The sequence below is a fragment of the Saccostrea echinata genome, unplaced genomic scaffold, assembly GCF_033153115.1.
Source record: "Saccostrea echinata isolate AGI-Se365-2 ecotype Australia unplaced genomic scaffold, CSIRO_AGI_Sech_v1 ptg000022l, whole genome shotgun sequence".
NCBI lineage: Eukaryota > Metazoa > Mollusca > Bivalvia > Ostreida > Ostreidae > Saccostrea > Saccostrea echinata.
Genome location: NW_026889771.1, coordinates 2,313,115 through 2,331,843, shown reverse-complemented (window position 1 = coordinate 2,331,843; position 18,729 = coordinate 2,313,115). Strand labels below are relative to the sequence as shown.

The window sequence follows — 18,729 nt, the reverse complement described above, 5'->3', positions numbered from 1 at the left end:
GTTTTTACTGAATCTGCACGCAATAAACCCATTTTCATAAGCGTATATTCAATAATAAAAGAAAAGTCATTTGTAAGCAATAAATAAATCTATTAAAATTTAAAAATGATCTTTTAATCTCCGACAAACAAACTAATTTGACATGTTTTCTGTAATTTACATTTAAGACATAAAGCCCCTATTACTGTCACGGCTCACTGTATATTACAGTTGTTCGTCGTTGCCTGGGGTCATTTTTCCCAACACCGCTGTCGGTCGTCGGCTGCAGAATTATTCAAACTTTCATTGGATCAGCGTATTCATTAACACTATGCGCGTGCTACAAATTATAATTGGACTTTCGTCGCACTTTGACTAGGGGGGAAGTTGATTTTATGTTTGTCTTTACACTTTTCCTTTATGTTGTTTTGGTTACCAACGACATGTTTCTTTGGAGTTTTTGGCGAAGTCTTCCGCATTTGTGTTCTCTTTTATAAAAGTTAATTATTGGTCGTGAGCAGTGAGGAAAAAATGTATCGAAACACCGATTGTCTCCTAGGAGGCGCTTTCTGTCGTTGACTGTTCTAAATACAGAAATCAGGGAATCTGGTCTTTTATTGACTCAGCAGTCTATTTTCATCAACGGACCCCACAAGACTTTCTAAAGCTGTGTGTTACAAATAACATAATAAACTTAACCCCGAAAGAACTGTCGATGGATAACAGCGAAGAGAATAAAAGAAGAAATTTCACTGCGCTTTGATCAGTAGCTTTTGATTGGCCGACATGGCCACTAGACTTCTTATGTTTTATTGGGATATTTTTTCACCCATTCTTTGGATTTTTATGGTCTTCTTAGACTTGGCATTCTGTTTCCCTTCAAATAATGTGAGTATTTTTTTTTAAGTCATAGGTATATTTTTGAAATAGTTATTTGCCAGTGCATATTAATCAGTCTGACTTAATCATATCAGAGTTTTGATTTTCGTTCATCCTTTGTTTATATCTTTCAACTTGTACATGACTTTTTATAAGGAACCCTTCTCAAACCTCAAAAAAAAGTTATCTTATGATAGATGATATCCGTCATTAATATGCTTTTAGTAAGAAATATAAAAACAATGTTGGCGCTCTCTAGTACCAGTTTATTGCTTGTCCTTTCACGGGAATGCATTATCATTGTCATTAACGGGGACCAACAGTTTTACACCAGAACGCACTTGACCACCACAGACAAATTAAGTCGGACTTAATGTCATTGCCTGACCATCATTTGTGACCCATCCTTTACATGTAGACAACCAAAAAAGTTGAATTCTTTATTCAACTTTGTGCCCAGTTTGCACATATATTTATTATTTTGTTGTCAGTTTTTTATTAAATGTTGTTTGTTCTCTCTTAGCTAGATTTTTACCATGATATTGCACGTATTATTTCCACGACAGCCCTTGTTTTCCCACGTTGTTGGCAGCCGTTGTTTTTCCACGTTGTCAGCAGCCGTTGTTCAACGTATATCAGCTGATGCCCCTGTCCCTGAAAACCTCAAGCTTGAATTTATTTAGTCTACTTATTTTTCCTGAGAAATTCAACAGTTTTACCAAAATGACATTTTACCTTACAATAAACTTGACATTTATTGAAAATGACATGGAAATTTTAAGATCTTTTTTGTGATAAGGGTTGAATGTTTAATATAAACAGATCACGTATTTCAACAAAAAGATCTGGATATTAAAGGTAGAAGAGGCAAGGTCTTTGTCATAAACACTAGGAATAAATCTAATGAGACAAAAACGAACAAACATTACAAAGTCATTCAAAGATTTTCATGCGCATAAATTTGCAGAACTAGGAACGTAAGTGAAAAGCAAAAAGTCACATTTTAATATCATGTGTATGCAACGTATTGTTTGATATTAAAGGTTTGTAGTTTTGCAATATCTATAAAATTAGCATCTTGTCAACTGATTTTGAAGTATACAAGTGCGTCTTTTAGTAAAAATCTTAACCTTTAGAGTGCCTTTTTCTTACTCATGTTTTTTTTTTTTTTACAAAAAGTGAAAGCTTACCAACGTCAAATGAAATTGATTGTATGGAAAAAAGAAAGAAAAATGAAGAAATCCTAAACATTTTGCACCGAAAATATTCTTTGGTGTGATGCTGAATTGTACTTGAAAAATCCAGAATCCTATTTATAAAAAAAAAAATTGAGGAAGAAGTTGGCTAAATATCTTTTCCCTATATATCAAAACATCATTAAATATAATAAGCGCATATTAACTTTAAAAATAGGTGGATATAATATGTTTGTTGGACATTTGAAGGATTTATTTGGTAAAATTTAAACAGAGCTAGTGTTCTGTGGCAGCAGACTGTGTCGAGAATACAAATCAGCAGTGATGACATAATAAAGGTTCGATAAGAAAAAAAAAGTATACCTAAATTTCCTAATTTTAAATTTCAAGTCAAAATTATATATATGTACTGAAAACTCTATATAACGAACATTATTATACCACCTGAGAAAAAATTCTATCATTGTTTACTATATGATGGAGTTTTTTTGCCTGTGTAACACACTCAGACACTTGTTTCGTATACAGGCCACCCCTTCTGTATATATACATGTACGAAACAAGTAAATGTCGGCAGCAAATAGATGTACAAAAGAAAACACAATTAAAACCATATAAATGGACATTTTAAAAGATATCTCAAGATATCTTGAACTGCCATTTCAATAGCAGGAATATTTGATGGGAAGAGAAATTGCTCAAAATGGAAAGAAATTGTAAAAATGATTTTGATAAACTTTAGTCTCAAAAAGTCTTGTCAATTTGCGTTTACTAAGTATTAAAAGTGTATTTGGAACAATTATGAGTAAGCTTGACGAATTATAAATGGCAAAAAAAAAAAAACAAAAAAAAAACGCACAAGTCTTGTACGTTCCACAGGCCCGTAAGAACTGGGGGTGCAAATCATTTTGCCAGTATACACTTTACTAAATAAACAAGCTAATTTACAGCTGTGCCCCTCCCCCTCAATAATTTCGCCAGTATATACACATTTACTATACATTAAAAAACAATGCTTATTTTGTGAACCACTCAAGAACCGTGTCCCCCCTTTTTTTGCTTGTCAAGAATTTTTGTCAGATTGTGCCCCCCCCCCACCCCCCAACTGAAAAAAAGCTTCTTGAGAGGCTCAGCGCCTGCTTCAATAGGAATTTTCCTGAATATCGAAAGGTTACGAATCATTTTAGTGTCTTATCTTAGACTTTATTCCAAAGAAAGGTTAACTATTGTCTGTTTTCAAAATTGATTCACATGAAAGCAGCAAACAAGCATGCTAAACCAGAACTTTGCAACAACTTTTTAATAAACACACTACTGGCATTTCCCTCATTTTTCATTTCACGTGCTGCAAGTTGTTTAGTGTCATTTACATAATGACTTGCATGTGTGAGCCATTGTAAAGATGACTTCTCTAGCTTTAAAATCCCCAATCTGCAAATTAGGGCTCCAGAGACTTTTACAAACAGTACTGATCATATATGTCTATTATTATTCCTTAAAGTGATGTACAAAATGAAAAAAAAAATATTCTGGAGTATAAAATACAGAGAATAAGATTTTAATTCCATGAACCTGAAATTAATATTTCACTTACTCAACCACTAACATTGTACCGAAGGTAAAGGATTTTTTTTTCTATTTTAAACACCGTTATATTCTACATGTAGTGATAATTATAAAAGATTTATTTATGGTATAACCCCCATCCCTACCCCACCCACCCCACCCCCAATCATACAAAAAAATCATGCAGAGATTTGTTTTGTATATTTTATTTTAAATAAAGTTATTTTTTCAGGTGTGATTTACCAAGGAAGATTTTAAAATAAAACAAAGCAATGAAATAACCATTACTTTTTTTAAAATGTTAATTAGAGGCGAGCACTTTGACCTTTGGGTTAATGCGTGGAGGCTGTAGGCCCTGAGTATGTTTTCCACTGTTTATCAATTCTTTTCAAATGATTTTTTGCGGTTTTAGATTCATTTGGATAATATTTGTGAAAGCGAGTTCGGTTCAAAATGCGCAAAAGAGATCGTTTATGACGACCAGAATGCGTACTTCCAGAGGAAGAGGCACACATATTTACATTTTGTTAGTCAATGCCTTTTGTTGTTTTTTTACCTCTTTTTGATAAGAGATCAAATTAATTCATTGTGGGTTCTTTAGTCAAATCCAGTTTCAAAAAGGATAATTAAACATGTGTTCATGCAAAATTTACGAACAAGATTGGGATTTCGAATGTTTAAAATTTTAAATATTATTATTAGTACTATTCATATTTTTCTCCGTTTACGGAAACATAAGACAAATTGTAATTGTGATATTCAGTTTCAAAATTGTTAAAAAAAAAAGGAGACATTTTACTTGGCCAGTTATGATACTTTGAGCCCAGATGAGCTACAATGTATATCATTAAATTTCATCTCAATTTTACACAGTTGTTGAATTTTAAATATATGCGCATTAAACGAACTTAAATCTACTGAAGCAACTCAGCATCTTGAAGTTAAGAGGTGACACTTTCTTGATCTACATCATCTTTTTTTTTCTTTTTTTTTTTTTTTTGGTCCCTAGGTTCCTTTGATTATTCTTGCTGAAAATACACGACAAGTTCATTAATATTTATAGCATTATAAACATTAATTACTTCAGACTTACAAATTAAGGAGAATGATAAGTGACAGGCAGTCTTTGTTCAAATATGCATGTACATGGTTTTTTACGGTTTCGAGGAATTTGGTTTTAAATTTTTTGAATTAAAACAAGTTGTACCGACTGTATGCTACAGAAATATCTTAAACAAATTTCAGTTGACCCTTAAAAATCGTAAGAGTTTATTTACTTTTTATGAAAAATTGACAAAAGATTTAAACCTTCCTTTTTTCAGCAAATTGTTTTGGCATGTACACAAATACAAGTGTACCTTAAAGATAGAAAGGTAATATAGGAGGATAACTCTGCAGCCCCCTTTCTTTTCATTGTTCTTTCGCTTTTTTTTTTTTTTTTAGATCAGTTCCTTTTTTTCATAAAAGGTTTTTTATTTGAATTGATGATGCATAAAAAGTTTGGTTTTTTTTATCACTTGTTACGTACAAGTTTGCAATCTTGAAGTTTACAATGTAGAAACATAGATTTATGGCCATACTTGAGAAATGAGACAGTTGCAAAAAAATATCTTTGTCTCAGTTTGTTTTGTATTGTTTTTTGTTGAAGAGTATGCATTAATGAACGTTGTGCCGATTCATTGACATAAAAAGACAATACTTTGATGAAGAATGCATTTTCCTATCTTGACAACTAAAAAAATATAATTAACATTCATTTTCTTAAAATAAAGAATAGGTTAGCGAATTTCTTATGTTGAATTTGCCAAAAAGTTCCTGTTTTGAGAATGGAATTTATGTGAAAACTGGAGAAAAAAAACTTATACATTTAATGTAAAATTTGGTTTGTAAATAATGAATGATCAATCCCTGCACAAGAATCATAAATCAAACCAGACTGGAATTAATTCAGAAAAGACTTTGTCCATCAAATGTTCCTTTTGCTTTTCTCTTGCAAAACCGGTTAAGACTTTTATATTTAACACTGTATCTCTTGCACTTTGGCGCCTTTGTTTTCAAATAAGTATTATCCAACAGAAAGCAAAGACTCGTGAGTTAAAAATTTGAAAACAAACAATGGCCATTCGGATAATTCTTCCTCATTTAACAAGGTTTTTTACCATTCGTCCATGTCAAAAGAAACAGAGTTTTAATTGCGTTACAATAATGTTAATTTCGTTAATTAATGACAATTTGAATTTTCTTGGCCTTGTTTAGAGCAATGAGGAAACGTTATTGACAGATTCCTTATACAAGAGATTCTGCTTTCGACTGAGATGGTATAGAACAATAGACATTCGCTACTAGAATCTGTTAACCTCAAGGGTACAGGCAATGGTAATTTAAGAAACAAAATCATCCAATTTCATGATTCGTCTGCATTTTTTCATAAATACGAAAAGGACATTGGTTACATTTATTTTTGATGGACAAAGGTTAAATTTATTTCCACTTTGAAAGACATTTGTTACGAACACGGATGCATTAAATGCAGAAATTTGTCTATTTTTGGAGAATTTTGGAAGAACTTGGTAGTCCCATCAGTGTCACTGTATAATCTTAAATATTTAGAGAGAACTTTAGCATTCTTTGGATTCTCGTAAAATTATGTTAATGTTTAAACTCTGAGGGTTATCTCTATACCGAACTGACGTCAAACAGGTAAAAAACTTAGACACAACAGGTGATATATTCCCACTCATTAACATACGCAGATCCAATATACAATAAATCTGTAGCATTTAGTTAATATTTATGTACATAGGAAATTCTATTATCACTTTTATTTCTTAAATACTTTCTTTCATTAAAATGGACTTCCAAAACAGATCTTGAACATTTCGTACAAATCACCTCATAAATATTCATTAATATGGCATGTAAAGCCATTAACCTAAGTTGTGTCAAAATCATTAGAAAAAGTTCATTAGCATTGTAGGAAGAGTTATCTCAATACTGAAATATTCGACACTTATGTCAATTTATGTCAGCTGTGTAACATTATTCATTCTGTGGCTTGTAGACGACTGACTTGTTTAAATTTCTCGGGATTCTTCAAATATATTTGATTAGTCTAGAGATTAATCAAGCACATTTCTTATCATTAAGGCATAAAATACTAAGATGTACTCAAATGACAAAGAAATTACTTTAATTAAAATAGTCACCCTCTTATTATGAATATTATCAATAATGCACAAGGTTATTGAGAAATGTAAGCCAAAAGAATGGCAAAATATAGTATATGTCCCTTAATCAATGCATGCAGGTCTATCACCAGGTTTCTAGGGAGCAGGGGGGGGGGGGCTGGAATAATATCCCATTAAGTTAGAGATTTGTTTAGTAAAAGGTACCATATTGGGGGTTCTAATGCATTCTGAACGTCATATTTTTGAGTATTAGCTAAACAGAATCTAGCATCGTTACTTTAATTATATAAATAATGAATTTCAATTTGTTTGAAAAATGGTTTTTATATACTTTTTAAAAAGAGGGATTGCATCCATTGTAACCCCCCCACCCCTTTCCGACGACCATGGAATGGATATAGTCTTATTAGACTTGAAAAATTAACTAAATGATAAGATGTTATAATTATAAGTATATATATTTATTTCTACAGGCAGGACAACAACCAATTCTTACAGATCATACAATGTGCCGCCAACCTCTTGGAATGACATACGACCTTAATGCTACAATGGTCAATTTCACGCTAACTTCGACAGAGGGAAATGCATCTGATGCACGACTTTATGGTCCGGAGACTTGGGCTGCCGCACAGATAGGTGACCACACTTATGTTCAAGTAAGTTTTACGCCAACAACTGAAGCTGCGTCTCTCAGATTTGATTGGTTTGCTTTTGTCACGCGATAATAGACAAAGATTCTACGAAAGGCATTACGAAGTTTTGTATGATTGCTACAAGTATCTGCTGCCTTTGCCTTCAACTTACAGCTTATACTTATTAGCAAGTCATTCAGTTTTAAAAAGTTTTGAATTAAACGACGAAATGGCGAGTTTTTCAAATGTTTTTTTAACCTGGTGTTTATATGAAATAAGGTTCTTTTTCCATCCACATACCGCGGTACTTTATGACTTTTTTGTTCATTACGTTGCCCAAATCATGTTATATAGCAATGACATCCGACAAAGACTTAAAAAAAAGTGTATGTATAAATTCAGGTTCAAAATTTATTAGGCAGATAATGTTTCCCCCAGTCAATATACAAAAAGATGAAACAAGTTGTCCACAAAATGCGTAGTATAAGTAGTGTTATTTGTGCAAGTTTTGGAGAGACATTTGTACGTTAGGATCATACAGGCCGTGAAATACACCCACACAGCGTTATATCTGATGTTTTTGATAAATAGGACATGCAGTATATCAACTCTGCAGCTTCAAGTTTCATGTCACGAAGATTCATTCTTAGTGAAACGACAAAATGTCACGAATGAATTATAAAAGCACATTACAGAAGACGTTATTTACAGACTGCAGTTAGGGTCCTCATCTTGCAATTATACCCCCGTCTCTACACATCCTGTCGAAGACCTCAGCTATACCACTTAAAGGTCATGCACAATGCAAAGCAAGTGGCGGATCCAGAATTTTGGGGGAGGGGTGGGGAGGGGCAGGGGGGCGAAGCTCCGTTTTTAGCCATTTTAGAACATTTTTTTTAGTTATTTTACCTATGATTTATACATATATAAAAGCAATATCTAACATCAAAAATGATTTATTTCTTTTTACTAAATTTTGGGTCAAAAAAGGAGGCCGGGCCTCCTGCCCCCTCAAAGTCCGCTAGTGGATGCACGTTAAATAGAACTGCCTACGACTTCTGACATTCCACCACTCAGTTCTGAAGAGATCATACATGCCGTTCGAAAAACTTTTCAGTTTTATTATATCAATTGATACACTGAATCGGTATATCAGAATTTTAATATGATTTGAAGAATGAAACTTTTTTTATACACTGCATCTTTAATTTATCCTAGCAGTTCGCTCGTCTCTATGAGCAATCTTGGGTTTAAAAACACACACACACACACACACACACACACACACACACACACACACAAGAACTTCAGTTTTGTTTTACTATCCTCTGAAAATCCCTGTTTTGCAATTTAAACAAAGATACTGCATTCTTTTGAATAATACTCTTTTATATTCATTATTGAAAACAGTGGATTTGGGAGAGAGACTACTTTTCCCGTACAGTTAATGCGCTTTCGGTGTGTGTGCATGGCCTTTCGTCCACCGTCTAACGTCCAAAACTTAAATATTCTGATTTATTCAAAATCAATGATTTGAAGAAACAGATCTTTGTGTTTGATGGTAATTTTAACCCACTTTTATAAAGAGAGTGTTTTCATAAATGTGATTAATTAGCTTTATTATGTATTAATCAGTCGATTAACCCAATTTAGATTTGAGAAGCAAATTAATGACATTTACGTTTTGTATCCTGTTCAAAAATATCAGGGAACCAGTACAGTATACTATTATCTGTCCATATTATTACGTCAAAATTAATTTTGTATTTAGGATTCAATTGTTTAACTTCAGGACGAGTTGCTTTATTGAAATAATCTGAGTGCGGCACTAATATCCAGTAAACTTATTCAAATTATGCTTTTTTTTCACAAAAACCAAAAGATTGATTAATGAGATACAAAACAGTACAAACTGTCAGGCTAATATGATACAACACAATATATATGTAACTTTTTTACTGATAAATTTAAGCATCTTGTATGAAAAACAGACAACGAAGAAATTTTCACTTTTCTAGAAAATATAAAATCAAACCTTATTAGATTAGAAAGATAACATTGTCTGCAATTTATCATATATTTTGAGAATGTTACTCGGCATTCGCATGAACTTGTTCTTCTAAAATTATTGTAATTCTAAAACATGAAAACTTTAAAGTCATATGTCATAGGAAAAAGTGAATTAAACTACGGTACTTAAAAGGCTGTTCGGCCACTTAGAAAGCAAAACGACTGCGTGAGCGTAAGGACAATATCGTTTTTATATACATGTACATGTATTGTAATTGCCTGTTTTACCATCAGTAGATTTTACATGTATTATCTTTTTTCTGTCATTAATTAGTATTATGTGAAAGTAAAATTTGTCATGAATATCATCTAATGATCCTCACATCATTTAAGACACCACGCTATCTGTGTTCTTACCATGAACTATAGGTACTCACAATACTCAGAGGTCACTCAGATTGTTTAGTTTCTTTTCAGTTGCTTAATACGTGTACACATTAATTACAGATAAATATGGCGCAACCAGTTATGGTTACAGGAATGTTCATTCAAGGTGACCCTGAGACTGACCAGTGGGTGACGTCACTCCACGTGACGTACAGCGTTGATTGTATAACCTTTTATCCAGTGTTTGACATTGGTATTAATCAAGTAAGACCGTCATCTTAGGAAAACATAATCGGCTCTGCAGTGATGGATATTCAAGTCTTTTTTCTGTGGGGGTCTAGTTTAACTAGTTGCCTATTTTGATGCGACTTTATTTCTCACGACCTTGAGATATTGTGCATAGATATAATTCTTCCGAATCATCGTTTGTAACTTAGTAAAACATTGAAAGGTTAAATTCACGTGAATATCCCGCCATCACTGCGGAACCAGGACTATCAATCTTCAAAACGGAATGTTCAATCAAATTCTCACCTCACAAGTCATTTTTAAAGTCCATCATATTGAAATTAAAACCACATTTTAAAGATCATGAACTTGAGCAGTGTTTTACATGGCTATATCAATTTTTTTTTCGATATTCTCATCTATAGAATTTTGCCGGAAATCTGGATCCTTACTCGGTGGCTGTGATAGAGTTCCCTAATATTTTTGTCGCCAGATGCATGCGAGTAATCCCGACCGAACGCCATCGAAATGCTTCCGCGCTTAGGATGGAGGTCATCGGTTGCCGTACGTCTGTTTTAGCACACATTCGTATCAAACCCCCAAATGGCATATAGATAGTCTTTTTTTAGTTACCCTATAGTAATTGTCATCAAAATAATATTTATATTCCGTATACCTTGGTTCTATCTTTAACCGAATATAATCAAGATCTTCATACTACAAACTATTTTGGTCTTACAGAGGCCAGTACCTGTATTGGGACACATCCCGTGGATTGGAACGTAGACGCCGTCAAAGACAATATGGAGGTTACATTTCCGTCTGAGAAAATCATAACAGCGCTTACAATTCAGCCCAATTTTCCGACCGACAGCAAGTTTGCTGTGTCCTACAGTAGATCCTGTGCAGATTATCATCACATTCGGGAAGATGGTGTTACTAAGGTACCATAGATTTTAGATCCCTCTTTTCGATTGCGTATGAACAGTATGCTAAAAAGTCACATAAAAATATAACCTTTCCTTCCTCCCGCACATAGTTGTAATTTAAGCAGAAGTTCTAATGTGATACATGTCTCATGCATGCTGATTATCCAATCCATTTTCACCAAAAATAATTGAAATTTCCTCAGTGACTTTTTTGATTGGTTTTTTTTTCAGGAGTTTACGTCTGTCAGTAATGATGCCATTTTCATTGACCTGTCTCAAAAGCCCCTCCGTGCCTCATGTTTACGTATCACAGCTCTGAACGCAGATATCCGTGACGTCACTGACGTTGAAGTTCAAGTCAATGGGTGCGGTATGTATAAATTATTTTCTTTTACCAATTTCAACCAATTTTGTCAATGGATCAAGAAAAGCAAAAGTTAAAGATTTCATGGCCCAGTCCCGTTAGAGACTAAGGAAAAATTTTATACCGGACATCTAAGAGTCAAGTTTTCTGTAAAGTTATAATGTACGCAGACTCCACACAAATTGTATATTTAAGCCAAGTGAGTCCAGAGTTTCAGTTCCTTAGTGGTACTCAGTTTTTCATAGCCTGTAAAACTCATGATACTCAGGTGCCCGTCAAGGCCGATTGGCTTCTTGTTACTTTATTTATTTATTTATTTATTTGTCTTTTTATTCATTTATTTATTTTTAGGATTTTATGAATACGAGGCTCCTTTTGAAAGTTGTGGGAGAAATCGTTATCAGAGTGTTCGAAGAGAAAAGAGAGTAATTGGAGGCTACCATGCGTCCCCTGGGGAGTGGCCTTGGCTAGTGTCCCTCCACTTCATGCCGTATCACGCATTTACAAACCTTTCTCGCCTCCCGCATCTCTGTGGGGCTACACTTATACACCCGCAGTGGGTGCTATCAGCTGCACATTGTTTCAGGTACTTTTAGCAAAAATGATTTTGAGAAGACCATATTTTACCTGACTGTACATATAATAAAGCGAGAAATAAAAATTTTCAATGTTTTGAGCATCCCTTTTAAAAGAACTGCGACAAAGGGTCTTTTGAATCCTGATTTTGAGTTGGTTTCTTTTTTGACCCTCTACTCTAGTGAGGAGGTGGGTGAAGGGCTGTCTTTGGCAAGAAACTGGAAGGCCGTGGTTGGGGAACACAACCAGATGGGAATAGATGGTACAGAGCAGATTTTGAATGTAGTCAGCATACACAAACACCGTCAATTCTTCATCCAAGGTATTGCAAAACAGTGATTTTTTTTTAATATAACCACGTCATGATACGTGTATCAGGATGGAAGTGAATTCTAAGAGTTTTGTCCATGGACTTGAAAATCTGTAGTTTAGAGATTTGTATACATTTATAAACATTTTTTTTCGTGTAAACTGATGACTTTATAGTTACTGATTTGATTTGAAGCGGATTACCCGATTCTTCAGGACATCGCCCTGCTTAAGCTGGAGAGACCCGCAGTATTGTCCGATTATGTCAACGTTATATGTCTGGACGCAGACAATTCTTTTCCTCCCGGAACTCCGTGTGTGGCTGCAGGATGGGGGCAAAACAAGCTAGGTAAGCTAAGGTTTTATTCTTACTAAGTGAAATATGCCATTTTTACATAAATAATTGAAATAGAAGATTTTTACCGGTGACTGGTACTCCATGGTGTAATATTTTTTTTTATTATTATTTTGAGAACACCATTTTTCCCCCCGCTGACATATGACATCAATTTATGCATGTTAAGTACTGTGTGAAATTTCAAAACTTAATATGAATATTTGTAATTTCATGTTAAAAATATTTTTTCGAATAAATTTTGAAGAAAGAACTACGCATCTTACACATTCCCAGATTTTCTCTATGTCAAATAATATTCTGAATCGGTAAAATCATTTTGTGTTGAAGGAGGATTGACGTCACTGGATTTTATTACAAAAGGAAGTATATAAAACACTAGATTCATACTGCTTTTATTTCATTACCAAAATCTTCCGCACAGACGACTCGCTAAGAGGAGCCTTAGGTTGTCCAGGGCTTAACATTAACTAAAATATAGAACTTGTCCATCGGACGAGTTGCCAATATATGTTACTTGTCCGAATTCATTTTTACTTGTTCGATTCTTCTACAGATATAAATAAATTGATGGAACTTTATTTTTTCAAGAACAATCATAACATTGACATTAAACGTTTTGTTAATCACGAAAATAAAACTCAAAATCTAGTGTCGATCGCCCTCCTCTGTTAACGATATTCCGATGACATGCGATTGTATTGTCTGATATTTTTCATATAAAAAAGTAACGTCCTAACGGACAAATGTGTCTAGATATTGACTTATCCAATCACAGAATTAACTGGACACGTACAATCGGACGAACGTTAATGTTGAGCCCTGTTGTCAATGTCATGGGGATCTTCATTTGATGCTTGCGCTTAGTACTCTGCGATTTTTTGAAATGCTGAAAACCTTGATTTTTAAAAATAAAAATTTGAGGTGTTTATTCTAATTATTAAGACAGTTTGAAAAAAAAATCTGACATACTTTTCCAACCAATACAACTTTACTTATCCATACATACTAGTATTATCATGAAGAATTGTGCTGCTATGTAAATTGTTAATTTCGTCTTTGGTGGGTTTTATTAAGGATGTATTCAAAGGAAAGTTTTTTTCGGAAGGAAATTGCAGACTTCAAGACGCCAACCTTTGTTTACAATTTTAATTTTCAAACAAAACATTTTTACACTTTATCCACAGATCCAGCAATTAAAGGTACAATATAATTGTTAATTATTCTGTGTTACTAATAATCAAATCACTTTTTTTACATTATGCGTCTCTTATTGGCTGATAGAAAAACCACAATGTCACCTAACAACAATGAGTTACATGTATGCAAACAATTTGAAACGTTCTCATATTCGAATATTGTTAATCAAGAAGTACTAATAAATAGATTACACGGAAGAGGAAATGTAAACCACTTTTTGAAAACTTGTCACACACGAGAAAAGTGTCATTTACTTTATAAATCAATTTTATTTTATCTGTGTGTTCGACATGGATTCCTTATATGTTTGCACTGTCAATCTGTCAATTGTGAGCTGGCGACGTTTGTAAACTGTGTATCATATCTGCTAGTTCTTTGAAGATAGATCACGAAAAGAAATTCATGTCCGCTTGTTGCTACGGCCACACATTGTTGCTATGCTGTAGGTGCACTAAATGTCACTAGCACTTCGTCACAATTATGTAAACCAGCTCGCATTCGGTTCAAGGACTAATAAAAGAGAAAAGAAATGCCGGATAAAAACAGATTGAATTCCGAATTTATCAAAAAATTATCATAGCATGAAGAGATTTCACTCATGTTTATTTTATGGCAGAGTGCTTTTACTTCTTCTGGGATTAATGGCAAATAATTATGAAAAATACATTCTTTATCTTAATGTTCAGTTAATTTGGCGGGAAAATGTTTATGTTGTCATTATCCCTGGGATGAAATCTGATATTACAGTTTTATAACTTCTATTTTCGATATCAAAATTGGAAGTATTTAATTTGTCATAAATTGCGAAACAAATGTCCTTTATCAGAAGAGTTCCCACTCAATCATACGTCAGTGATTGTTACACCAGAAAATTATTCATATACAAGAGAAAAACATAAAAAAAAATTATCTGTCATTGAGTAATAGATGATTGCATATGGGCATTTTATTGGAAATAACAGTCATTTTATGCTTAAAATTATGATATGCATGTATTTACAATGACAAATTCACTTTAAAAAGTAATATTTGCCGAAATGGGCTCTTTTAGTTAATGCATTTTTTTATTCCATCAAAAGTTACCTATACCTAAAACTGGATTGAGAACTTTTTATGATTATCTGTCTATCCGTATGTCTATCACAAATAGTGCACAGGCTACCATATATCTCTGAAACATTGATTGAAACGGATTCAATCTTTAATACCTTGTTCTTAATAATCTTGAGTGTCCTATGACATAGTCAGTCAAAAGTTTTAACATTTTAGTATTGTACTTATGATGGAGCCATTTCTTTTTTTTAAAAATGTGTAACTGTGTATATGTAAGGAGATGTGTGAACAAAGCGCGCAGAATGCCTATAGCTTTAGATATATATAAAAATCATAATCAATTTGTGAATTTAGTATTTAGAGTGAAGTTCTTATTATTGAAATTTATGAAATTATGATAATCAAAACTTTTCTGATGAAAATTTTCTCGGCAAAAATTATTCTGTTATTTAAAAAATAATGTGGTATTCGTGAGGTTCGAACCCTAGCAATAAAAATCCTGAGTATCATTTTCCACTGAGAGTAACACGCTTACCACAACGCTACACAGCTCTTGAAGAATTTTGGCATTTAAATCATGTTTGTGATATGACCCTTGACTAAATGGACTTCAGGTATTTCTCGGAAAGATGCGAATATTGTGTCATAAAAGTGTGTTTTTAAGGTACAATGGGTCTTTGATCCATGTTTTTCTTAACCAAAAAATGTACATTATTACGCAAACTTTAAGGATAAACTTTCAAAATTATGGAGCGAAGACCCACGCATATCGAAAAATTGTGTTATAGTATGAGAAAATGATCCTTTTTGCCCTCTCTAGTGTGCACGTGAGCTATTTCATGGCCAAATAATTTCAATCTTTGTTATTGTGAGATTTTTGCAAATTGTGGAGATTTTACGTAAAGTATACTTTAATTTTAGATGAAATATCAAAGAAAATTTTGTTATAATTGAGATTTAATTTTTTTCACCTTCATGTTTGTCGCACAATAGACATTGCGCTCGCCTTGTTCGCCCATCTTCTTTTTCTATGTAATTGCTTGACCTACATGGGTGTAATACGCAAAAAATAAACTATTAGAGTTATACTTCAAAGGTCGATGTAACGGGATAATGAGATACTGAAATCATGCACGTTGAGGTCGAGCTTATTAAATTTTACAATTTTGAATAGAAGTGACGATTTTTTTCTTTGTCTGATTGTTCGTTTGTTTATAAAAGTGGGATCTATGAGTATTTTTTTTTTAATTTATACATAATTTTATTCACATGAAGTGAATGGGATTAGGCAACAGGCCTAGCCTATTTTAGCCCTCTCCCTACAGCAAGGTCAAGGTAAATACACTGAATAACATTAATTAAACAAACATTTTAAAAAAAAAAAATGCAAGGAAAGAGATAGGGAAAAAAAATACAATGATCTATGAGTATAATGAGTTGATAGGAGCAGTTTGTAACCTATGAAACCCCCAAACTAAACAGTTATTCTTTATATATACAGTTTTTGATAATTGCTTGGTCAAATACACATCATATTAATAGTATTTTCGTATTTATGTACATGTTTATTTGATACAAACCCGCTTCCTATATTGTACGTGTATGAACCATGGTGATGACCAAGGTTATAACTGGGGGAAGGGGGGATCTACTTTTAGCCAAAAATAAATCTAGAATTAATTGTACATGTGATTATAATGTAACAAACTATGTGCAGAAATTTTAAATATTGTCATGGCAAAGTAAAACTTTTAGCTTCATTGCTTAAAGACCAATTGCTAAACTATCCGTCGTCTGCCAGTCTTTTTGTCTGTCTGTAAAAATGTTTCAAAGAAATGTTACAAGTCTGCTTGCAACTTTTATTCTTCCCCAATACACCAGTGGAGCAGCAGTCTTATCAGAGACCACTGGTTACAAAAATTGATGTGTACTATGGCTTCTCTATTTCAGTTGGCACAGGCGTCAAGCTTCCTCTTCATGCCGAAATTCCCATAATTCAGCCCCAGGATTGTGATGACCGCTACAGACGTCTGCCTGCTGATCACTTTGCCAAGGCCGCCGTGTCCATACAAGATTCTGTGCTCTGTGCTGCTACGGAACAGGGCGGAAAGGATTCATGTTGGGTAAGATAAAGAACATGTACCTACAGGTTTTTTTTCTCTGAACTTGTAATTCTGGACGTAGCACATGTTAACCAACTGCAGATCGGGATGAAGAGTTAATATTATTAACTGTGATTTTCTTCTTTTTTTCCTTTTTAAGGGAGATTCGGGTGGTCCTCTTGTGTGTCGCCGAGGTGACCACTGGACACAAGTAGGAATCGTGTCTATTGGCTTAAATTGCGGTGACGTCAACTTCCCGGGAGTATACAGCAAAGTTTCATACTACATCGATTGGATATCCAAAACTATTCGGGAGTTCTCGGACAACAACATTCTACCGACTTGGCTGGTCGACCATCGTAACCACATGCCTTGAACAATATACTGACGAACTAAAGAAAAGATACAAAAAACTTTGCGAACATTTTATGAATGACACACCTGTTTGATATCGAGTTTTATATTTAAAAAAAGATAGTACTCAATTCTATTTTTACGATTAAATCACGTTTCTGTGACCTCTGCGAAGTTTATTGTTTCCCTTCTTCATTCATGAAAAGAAAGAAGTGATTGAATGAGACATAAACAAAAATAAGGAGTGTTCGATTAAGCAGCAAACATTGACTGTATACATGGAAGACACAAAAGGATCGTGAATTCCTGGTTTGCTCTGGCTGTGCTGGTCCACAAGATCCCTCCTGTATATTATTTCCTCTACTGATATTTTATGTCACTTGCTTAAATTATGTACACATTATATGGCGGACTATTTGCGTGTTCTACCTCTGTTTTTAAGATGGTGTTTATTCCTTCGATCTTCCCCTTCCTTGTCTCATTAATAAAATGTGAGTCACAGCGTGCTACGTTCAAGCACTTGATTGAGGCTTGAACATTTCATTGTGATTTAATTTTTTTTTACCTCTTTAATGTGCCTCTAGTCTTTTTTCATGTGACTTACGTATAAAATATATATGTAAATATATTGAATTAAATTATTTTGACTCTCATTAAAATCCTCTCATTTTGTTTCTCAAATTATGGAACAGTATATTTTTTTGCGATTGAACATCTCTAAAGCTTTTAACTGCCTCATTTTTATCATATATGATATATATATGTTGACAAGTTTCTAAATTTATGCCACACTTGCCTTTTCTTAGAAATAGGGGGTGTTTAATGCAATGAAATTAAGATAGCTTTTAAAACAACTAACCTTTGTTACTTCCTCAGCTTCAATATAAATACGACATTTTAAGTATTATATATTTCATTTTCTTCGCATTTTTCAACCCTTTTACCTTTGCTTTGACAGTTGGTTAACACAATGTTTACCTCAGGAAACCGCAACTTAACGAAGACGGTGCAGTAAAAGTGGAATTCCCCTAGGTCTTATTTATATATCTGCGATATTTCGATTTGTTAAATAAGATTTTTAGAAGCTGCAATTAGTGATTTATAATTACTCTGTTTTTGCAAAAAGCTATAATGAAAAAAATTATATGGTCATTCGTGTTTATTTTATTCAAAAAATAAAAAAAAACAATATTTTTAATGCTGTGAAGCGTTTCAAAAACACTTAACTTTATATATTTCCATTTCTATTTGTTTTTTCTGTGATAACTCTTTGAAAGTTAGGAGAGTTGATTTCTTGATCATTCCAACGGAATGCAAATTTCGCCAAGCAAAAGGTCAGGAGCTAAGAAGACCTAATATGCATGTAATTCTCGTGCGGCTGTCTTTGTGTCTGACTCTAAGGAGGCCTAATATGCATGT

At 33.4% G+C, this 18,729-nt stretch overlaps 1 protein-coding gene across 3 annotated transcripts; it reads left to right on the top strand.

The window, feature by feature from the left end:
• Nucleotides 1-245: 245 nt before the first annotated feature.
• Nucleotides 246-17,969, top strand: LOC133190222 (uncharacterized). 3 transcript variants are annotated; one of them, XM_061325732.1, is made up of 12 exons: nucleotides 247-867; nucleotides 7,282-7,467; nucleotides 9,961-10,104; nucleotides 10,494-10,632; nucleotides 10,810-11,012; nucleotides 11,229-11,367; nucleotides 11,713-11,947; nucleotides 12,120-12,259; nucleotides 12,443-12,595; nucleotides 13,789-13,803; nucleotides 16,805-16,977; nucleotides 17,117-17,969. In XM_061325732.1, exons 1-12 carry the CDS (start codon nucleotides 766-768, stop codon nucleotides 17,330-17,332), a joined length of 1,845 nt encoding a protein of 614 aa, XP_061181716.1. In that variant the 5' UTR covers nucleotides 247-765; the 3' UTR covers nucleotides 17,333-17,969. The 3 variants fall into 3 exon arrangements, with proteins under 3 accessions (XP_061181718.1, XP_061181716.1, XP_061181717.1); XM_061325733.1 differs by lacking the exon at nucleotides 13,789-13,803 and having other exon boundaries at nucleotides 248-867; XM_061325734.1 differs by lacking the exons at nucleotides 13,789-13,803; nucleotides 16,805-16,977; nucleotides 17,117-17,969 and adding an exon at nucleotides 12,932-13,038 and having other exon boundaries at nucleotides 246-867.
• Nucleotides 17,970-18,729: the final 760 nt, after the last annotated feature.